The 9,436-nt window shown below is 50.3% G+C and overlaps 1 protein-coding gene across 1 annotated transcript in view; it reads right to left on the bottom strand.

Annotated features, from left to right (window-relative positions):
• Window positions 1-209: 209 nt before the first annotated feature.
• Arhgap26 (Rho GTPase activating protein 26) overlaps window positions 210-9,436 on the bottom strand; it is a 386,442-nt gene continuing 377,215 nt past the window's right edge. Inside the window, exon 23 of the mRNA XM_059245984.1 lies at window positions 210-621. Coding sequence (XP_059101967.1) covers window positions 533-621 — 89 coding nt within the window. The 3' untranslated portion in view covers window positions 210-532. The remainder of the gene's footprint in view (window positions 622-9,436) is intronic.

Here is a 9,436-nt window from a genome sequence, read left to right as displayed (position 1 = left end):
ATGGTGAGAGATTGGACCTTCCATAAACAGCTCGGCAACCCCTTCACCCTGTGTGCTTGCCGACAGGCCCAGCTGCCTGCAGCACTGTGTCTCTGGGAGAAGGAAGGAGAGAGAACGAGTGTCTGCTGGAAACAGCAGTCGAGGCAGCCTGCATCTTTGCCCTGCCTTGTCCAACTCAGCAATGCTGCCCTTTCTGTAAGACTGGGGTTTGGATGACTGCTGCAACAAAATCAGGGCTCGCTGTTTAGGGTACTCATGAGAAAACAGCTTTGCAAGCCTTCCTCTAGGTTATCCAAATCAAATGGCCTGCTCTGCTCATTGACTTCCAATTCTTGCAGCATCACTGTGGTGTCGTCAGCTGAGATGATCGTGGAGAGACGTGACACAAGTTCCCAGATGCATTCATGCTGGCAGGAAGCAAGAGTCAGGCTCCCTGCTTTCTCAGTGGCAATGAAAAGTGGCCCCCAACGCCAGAATCAGCAGTTGTCATGGAGACCACGTAAAGCTCAGCAGCTCTGCCGGGGGCTCCAGGTTAGAGGAACTCCACATAGTTCTCTGGGATGAGGCCAGTCTTTCCATTCAGAGTCCCCTCCAACCAGCCAGGCTCCTGAGATGGGTGAACTGTACAGGAAGGGGGGAGAGAGTGAGAGGAGATGAGGTCACGGGCAGAGCAAGAGGTGGGTGTGCTATGCACTGGAGCATGTGGGAAGTAAGTTTGGGGAATGAGTACAATCGCTTGTTATGTAATCCCAGGACTGGTTGGAAACAGAGGTCCTTAACCTTTTGTGGAACGAAACCCTTCTGATAAGGTTGTTCTGAAGTCTTCCCACAACCAAAAGGTCAACATCCAGACATTCACATTTTCACGTGCAGTTTCAGGGGCTTTATGAATTTTCTGAAGTTCCTGTTTTAAACTACATGCAACAGATTTACATTCTTTTAGGTTAGAGGTCAACAGCTGGGATGCTCCACCCACCCACACACCCACCCATCCACCCCCCCTTGCACACAAACAGGCGTATTTGTATCAACCCATCCTACTCACTATCAGCTATGTACCAAATGGCACGCCCCTGAAGGTTTGCTAAGAACTAGTCTTTACTCGTTATCTGCTTGGTGTGTTTGTTCACTGTTGTTTCTATCTTTTTGAAAGAGGGTCTCAATCTGTAGTCTAGACTTGAACTCATAGCCATTTTCCTGCTTCAGCATTAGGAGGCCTGCGAGCAGCAGAATGAGCCACCAAGCCCAGCTTGACCTATCTGCTTTGTACCTTTAAATCCTCACCACTGCTTCTCTTTTACTTGCAGATCCTCCCTTCACGCTGCAGACTCGGAATGCTTCCCTTCGGCTCCACCCACGCCCTTCCTTACTTTTCTTTTCTACACTCTCGAACTTTTCATTTTCCTATAAACAAGCCAGAAAGCTGTCTGCTTCCTTTACTGCAACTTTGGATTTTTTTTTTTCAACATCCACAGAATATAGACCCTGCTCTGTTATGTCACGATCCCTCTCTCTGGAAACCACCAATAACGAAGACATGGAGAAATCTGTCTGAGTCTGTGAGGTGCAGCCTAGTGGGAGGGAAGAGGGGATTGTGAGCCTCAGTGATGAGTGTGTATGGGGAAGTGGGGGGGGGTCTTCCTACTTGTGAACCAGCTGTACAAGCACAGGTCACTCTGGGGTGGGACAGGGTACTCACTCTATACGGATTAGGAAACCCCAATTATCCAAGATTGTTTGGAGAGAATGGATTCCCCCCTGTGCCTTTCCTGGGCTAATTAAGTGACTTCCTGAGCTTGTTTTAGAAACGTACTTCCGGCCCGCCACTACTGTATAATTCTAGTTTCGGTTTGTAGGGAAAGAAGAACAGAAACTGATGGAGGCCAGCGGGGAGGAAACAAAATCACAGGCTCGGAGATTTCTAGAAGGACTAATGTGTGTGTGTAGAGGCATTCCTTAGATGAGGACATGGTCAGACACCTGTTAGCTGGCCTCCAAAACTTTGCATAACCTCCTACCACGAGGCCTGAAGAATGAAGCCTAAGCAGATTATCATTACATTGCTCAGACCCACAGCAACCACACAGGGAAGAGTCTGCAGCTCTTAGGGGTGGCCTGGCCGCTCCAGCTACTACAGGTCTTTCTAGGCAGCCTGTAAGGAACACCAAAGAGGCTTGTCCTCTGCCTGGCCACCAGCTGAGGCTCTCAAGACCATTTCCAGCTCTACACCTCTACAATGGTGGCAGAACCTTTTCTGCGGTTTCTGGTGCTCAAGGAGACACTGCGAGTGTATCATTAACTCCCAGGGCAAGTTTGTGAGGAACTCCCTCCAGTAAAACACGGCCAAGGGGCTGGGGAGATGATAGCAAATTAGAGAAAGCCCTTGGTGCATAAGAGTGAGGACTGAGTTCAGCTCGTCAGAAACCACGAGAAAGGCCAGCCGTGGGAGTGTGCACCACTATCCCAGCACGGGGAAGTGAAGACAGGAGGACCCCAGGGCCCTTCCACCAGCCGGCTTAGTATCTGCGCCCACCAAAGCTTCAGGAAACCTTAGATATTCAGAACCAAAATTAGACCAATTAAACAAGTTAAAAAGAAAAAAAAACATCTGACTGAAATAAAGACAACCAAAAGAGCTCTGCCACTCTACAGCAGAGCTGCTTGGTGGATGGATGGGTCTGCTTCCTTCCCACAGTTGTTCAAACTGAGTACCAAGGAGCCTATCTACAAACCTGGGTGGAATTTGCAGACTACGGGAAGGATCAGAGGGAACCAGGAAGACCTAGAGTGTCACATGGAATTATTTCAGGGGATGAAGCAGGCCTTTAGAGTCTGCTGACTCACTGGAGTCCTTGAGCCAGGGTTCCTTAGAGCCTCCTGCTAGACAATGCACCAGCCCTACTGTATGCTTACAGAACCTACAGATCCCTGGGCCCTAGGCACCTGCATTTTAACAGGTCTGTAGAAGTGAAAACTATGACTTTCTGTGTGAAAATACCTTTGTTGTAATGAAGGCAATAGTTAAGAACGAAAATCTGAGTTGTGGTTGGCTGGTGGAGGAGGGAGCCCAGACACCCCACTCTATCCTGCTGCAATCCCTTCTCTGGCCTCATACATGGCTCAGGTGCAGCTCCTCATAAACAGTATTGTGGACTTGCTTCTACCTGCTCCTCCAACCTCCTGATTTCTGGAAAATTCATACACATCCCACATAGTGTTTATGGGCCCTATTAATACACTGCTAAAATGCTTTCCTACCTGACTTTTCAATACATTTCAGTTTGTTATCAACTACCTGGTTCAACAACCTTCAGCGACTCCCCTTTGCATCATCCATTATGACACAACCCATCATGTGGAGAGGCTGAGTATCATGGAGGGGTCAGATTAATTTGCACAGTCATGAGAGTAAAACCAGAATTTGAACCCAGACACCAACACCCCCCCCCCCACACACACACACACACTCTGTCCTGCTTTGGTTCAACAGGAGAAGGTGCTTCTTGATGGTGTGAACAGGTTGAGCACACGCTACTTAGCAGGAACACTACCAACAGGAACTCCACCTGACTTAGCTTCAGTATGAACGCAGAGCTGGCTCTGCTGCTCTCCTCATCCACAGACAAAAAACTGAGGGCCCCAAAGGCTGAGCAGCCTGCCAAGGACTGCACAGCTGGTAGACAGTGGAGGCATACGACAGGCCTGGGACATCTGACCGCAAGGCCCACAGTCTGAACTCTGCTTATGCCTGCCTCTGTATGCTGACTGGGGAAGGACTCAGTTAGTGATTGGCAGGCTGAACTCTACCAGTCAACGTACTATGCACACACCATGCATTGCAAGGAGCTGCCTGGGTGGCTATCTAGCCCAGTGAGCATAAACTATAAGCTGCTGCTGACATGGGCCCAGCTGCTGTCATTGCTACAGCCTTAGGTACACCACAGGTCCCCGGCATATCCAGCTTATGCTTTCTTCTCTGCTAATCCGCTATGGACAATGGGCAAGTGTGTGACTATGATCTCTCATGGCTGGCTACCCCCAGAGGGAAGAAGCCTCCACTGGAGGAAGTTACAGACCTGTGTGATTAGCAGGCATTTACTCATCATTACACAAATGTCTTCTGAGCTCCTATCAGGGGCCAGGCACTGTGCTAGGTTCTTGTAATATGTCCCTTTCAGGGAGCAACAATTTATCAATAAACATAGTGACAGGGAAAAGGGGGAGAGAGAGGAGGGAGGGAGAGGGGAAGAAAAGGGGAGAAGAGATGGGATTTGGGGGGAGGGGAGGAACTCTGAAAGTTACAACTTAAAGGCTCTCACAGTATTAGCCAGGAGTGCTTAGCACAGATACAAGGCCCTAAGACACAGAAAAACTAGGCGTGGTCTCAGAAGAGTGGTCTGTAAACACCCTGTAACGGGCACAGAGTATGGCAACTCCTTGTAGTGTCATAGAAAACATACAAACAAAAAAGGCATGAGTGGCCATGCTCCAAGGAAACATTAATTACAAAAAGAGGCAGCTTACCAGCAGTTTATGGTTATGTCCTCCAAAGCTGTGGTGTATAAACACCTGGTGAGAGGTCAGGAGGCAGGGCTGGGGTGCAGAGGGCCTCAGAGGTACCTCACAGAGCAATAGGAGGCCACTGAAGTGCTCTAAACGGGGAATATCACGGTGGGACTTGGGAGATCACTCTAGCTTGTATGCAGAGATGGGTTGAGAGGCAAGAGTGATTGGCAGGGCTTACTTGGCAGCTGGTGGGAACATGCAGGTGAGGAGCAAAACTGGCTGGATGCTGGTGTGGCCGTGCAACGGTGGGGGAGCTGAGACTAGCCTGAAAAGCCTCAGGTCACCCCACTCCTGGGCAGCTCGTGGTCTCTCTGGTGAGGATGCTGTCTACCTGCAAGGGACCTGGGGCAGCCTGGCTTGGCAATGATGCTTCGTTGTATACCACAGTGAAAGAATCTAGCTCATCTCAAATGTGTGTGTGTGCTCTCACAGGCACACACGTGTGCATGGATGTGTGTGCACACGTATGCCTGTGTGTGTAGAAGCCAGAGGCCAGTATTGGTGTCTTCCTCCGCTGTTCTCCACCTTATTTCTTGAGACAGGGCCTCTCCTTGAACCTAGAACCCACAGATTTAACTACAGTGGATGCTAGCAAGCTCTAGGGACCCTCCTGTCTGCCTGCCCAGCACTGTGACTGCAGGGACATGACTGCACCTGGCTTTTGACAAGGACACTAGGGGTGGGGCTCAGGGCCTCATGTCCACATGGTAACCATGTGAACCTACAAATCTGTCTTCCAGATCCTCATCTCAAAACTTGAAGAGTATCCCAAGAACCCAATTTTTGCAACTGCCACGTGAATTTTCTAGGTATCACAAATCACACTGCTTCTGGGTGACTAATGTTCCCGAGAACACAAATTACTTCTCTTTCCAGTTACTGTCTGAGGTGCTCCTAGCAGGGTGGACAGTTTCCTGGTAGATTGATTGGCAAGAGCTAACACTGGAGATATTTCCCAGTACTGCACATCAATCCTCCGCCACATAGAGTCTAGGAGCTGACTAAGCTGCTACCCCAGAGTCAAAGTTTGGGCCCCTGGAATCCAAGGCTGAGAGATCAATGGTTATAAAACAGCAGACTTTCACCCCCCACACCCTTCCCTTCTCTTCCTTATTCCACACACAAAACACAGCACACACGCGGCAATAGCTTACCTATTCAAAAACTGTCAGGAGGAAGCTTTAACCTGACATCTGCAGTGAGCATCCAGGCTATACAAGCTTTACCTTATCTCTTCAGAGTCAGTACAGGAGGGAACAGTCAGAAAAGGCCACTTCTCCATCTAACATCTTAATTATTTGCTTCTACACTGCCTAATTTCTCTGACAGAGTAGAAGAAGATTTTTCCTCTAGGATAGAACCTGGTGAAATATTACCAGGCAAAACAGCCTAGAAAGTGGGTTAGCATTTCTCTCAGGGGCCAGGGATACAGCTCAAAGGACAGAACACTTGCTGTGTAAGCCTGATGACCAAGGTTTGATCCCCAGAAGCTAAGTGAAAAGCCAAGGTGGTAGTGTGCTTCTGGCATACCAGAACTCCTATGGAAAGCTGGGAGCCAGAGGGAGAACTGGCTGGAAGCTAGACTGGAATCTGCAGCACACAGAAGAAACGAGAGAGAGCCTGCGTCACAAGAAGGTGGAAGGGACTGACTGGAGAAATGTTCTCCAGGGGCACAGGTGAGCCAGCCCTGCGGGTGTGAGGAGGACGGGATTGCTACCACCTCCCTTGTCTGTGGTGGAGTAGTGGGGGCGAGGGAAAGATGTCCCACCCCCTGCCTCTACCACCTCCAGCTATCGAGAGAGCTGACCCTCCCCTTTATCAGCTGCAGCACTTGGGCAGGCAGCCCTGCTCCTCACCTGGGCAGCACAGTAGAGCTGACCTGTTGGCGGACACATGGGTGAGCTGGCCCTGAGGGTGTGATAGTGGTAGAGCTGGCCACACCCCCCTCATCTGCCATGTGATGGTGAGGGTGAGGGAGAGATGTCCTCCCCACTCTGCCCTTACCACCTGTGGTGGGTGAGGGAGCTGACCCTCCCCCTTACCAGCTGCAGCACTTGGGAAAGTGCGCCTGGCACCTCACCTGGGCAGCAGAGGCAGAGCTGACCCTACTGACAGGGTGTGGGTAAACCGGCCTGAGAATGAGCTTGGAAATCTGGCCCCGCCCCTCATCTGCCATGTGGTGGTGTGGGTGGGGGAGAGAAGCCCTCCCCACCTCCTGCCCCTCACCACCTGCAGCAGGTAGGAGAGCTTGCCCTGAGGTCCTAAGAGTGGGAGAGCTGTCCCTGCCCCTCACCAGCTGCAGCACTCGGGAGAGGGGCCACTGCACCTTGCCTGGGCAACACAGTAGAGCTGGCCCTGATAGCCCGGGTGTGGGAGAACCGACCCCGAGAGTATAAAAGCAGGAGAACTGGCCCTGCCCCTTGCCCATTGCTGCAAGGGGTGAGTTAGCCAGGGCAATGCTGGAGAGCTCACTCTGGTGGTGAGAACAAGGGACAGCTGGTGGGCTCATCAACCCTGCAACTACCCAGGCCCAGAACCAGGGTTCTGAGTTGGCCCACCTGTGGGAGCCCTTTCTCAGGTTCCTCGTGGCTTTACCCAGCAGGTCCGCATAGAGGATGATTAGACCACGGGCCTGAGTGCAGGTGTCTGAGATGGTCTGCACTTGGCTGTGCTGGGGGAGGAGGTCTTTTGCTCCACCCCTTGGCGTCTCTATAAAAACCCTGGGGCAGAAACAGTTGGGGCCTGTTGGAAAAGGTTCCAGGCCCTCTCGAGGCCATCCTTTATTTTCTATCTGTTTATCTCCGCAATATAATCCTTCTATCTAATATTTCCTGCTGCTCACACTCAAGAAAACTCTGGGGAACTGTGGGGGTGGTGGGTAAACGCCCCACACCCACCCCAACATCCACCCCATCTGTGATCTGCTGGAGCACGTGAAGGGGCCAGCCTGTAGATCCAAAGCTGCAGGATCTCCATAACACAGTGCAAAAACAGGATATCCAAGAGGAGACCCAGTGAGGGCCCAGCATCGATAGTGTAGCAGAGACCAGAGGCCTCGAACTAGACCAATGATTCTGCAATGAACACTTACAAGTAAAGATGTATGGACAAAATGGTCTACTGCATGACTCAACTGTGTCACACTACAGCTTCCATGATGAGATTGATTTTTCCTATTTCCTCTTGAATGTTATTTTATTTTGTGGGAGGAGGTTGCAAGGGCAGAGGGTGGGTACAAAGGGAAATGAACCCTAGAGATCACAGGACTGCATGGGAAGGGAACCAGACTTCCTTCTTGCTACATGTATCTGTCTTTAGAGGAATTGTGAAGGTTACCTATCTGGTGGGAGTAGTCACAGCACCTGCTGGGCAGAGCACCCCGCTGGGAAAGGAAGGCCCTGGTAAGTCAAACTCATGGGCGGGCGGTGTTTGCCTGACTACTTAAGCTATTTCAAAAATGAGACTTAAAATGGAAGAGGGGATGCAGAGTGGTACAAGCTCCTTGTAAAAATAGTCTGGCATTTCCTCCAACAGTAAATCTAGAGTTACCACGTGACCCAGCAATCCCCGGAGAAATTATCTTTTAAAAATACTCAAACATGGATGTCAACAGAATATCATTAACAGTGAAAAAGTGACAACAAGCTATCCCGTCATTAACTGGTAGATGTCTAAGTAAACTGTGGTACAGCCATACGATGAAATACTACTTGGCCATAAAAAGGAATAAAGTGCAGATACACATTACAACATGGATTAACTTTGAAAAACATCATTAAAAAAAAAAAGAAAATACAAAGACCACAAACTATGTAGTTCTATTTGTATGAAATGTCCAAAGTTTAGGGGTAAAGCATCATGATTACTAAAGGCTATGGGACTCATCTTGTGTGTTTTGGGGGTGTGTGTGGGAGGGGGTGTGATATCCTGGAATTAGATAGTGGTGAGAGTTGTTTCACTCTGAATATACTACTCACCCATGTCAGGAGCACAGCTGCCCCAGTAGTTAGTGACACTCCTTCTGATTTGTCTGTGGGGGAAGCTGTGCCATGTTACTCCAGCTGGTCTGGGCAGGGCATACTCACCGCAACATGGTTTGGAGCGGTCTTCAGCAGGCCCACTGGCATGCTGGTCTGCCAGCTTTGCAAGCACCCGCTGCTGACAGGAGAGGGGGCTGCACTAGCTACTTTCCCTGCTCTGATTTGCAAAGCACCCAGAAGACAGTCAGCAGAGCCAAAGCCCCAGCATGGTGCTATGGAATCAGGGAAGCACGGAGCTGGACCACAGCCTCATCAGGACACATGCAGTTTCAACTTTGGCCCAGGAGGTCCAGGCTGGGAATCTCCCTGCATTGTGTGCTGCATTTCCCACTATGTCTACTCAAGCCTGACTAATAGGTGGGCAGAAGGCAGGGTGTGGAGTACACCTGGTGCCAGGCACTCTGGATGTGCCGACAGGTTCCAAAGACACAAACGGTGCCTACAGCTAGCTGATGGACAGTTCTTCAGGCTGGGCCATGCTAGCCAAAAAGGAAAAGCCATCCTTGTTAATGGACCGCAGTGCCATGGTCTTTTTCTAAGATGGACACAAGCTCTTGACACTAATAAGCACAGCACCCTGAATACCTCCTATTCCTCAAGTACTATTTCATACCCACAATTTATATTAGCTTGATGTCATTTGACCACATCCTGCAAAGTGGGCGTGTTATCGGCTGTGACAGAGAGGAGAACCAGGGCACAGAGAAGTGACGTCACCCCTTGAGGTCACATCAGAACAAGTGGTCAGGCTGGGACATGCACTGTGGCCTGGCTCTAGGGTCAGGCACTCCTGTGCTGCGGAGGCACCTCAGCTGCTCTATACTTCTGCT

This window comes from Peromyscus eremicus, chromosome 19 (assembly GCF_949786415.1).
Source record: "Peromyscus eremicus chromosome 19, PerEre_H2_v1, whole genome shotgun sequence".
NCBI classification, from domain to species: domain Eukaryota; kingdom Metazoa; phylum Chordata; class Mammalia; order Rodentia; family Cricetidae; genus Peromyscus; species Peromyscus eremicus.
The sequence above is the reverse complement of the archived record's forward strand: the minus strand, read 5'-3'. Positions and strand labels throughout refer to the sequence as shown.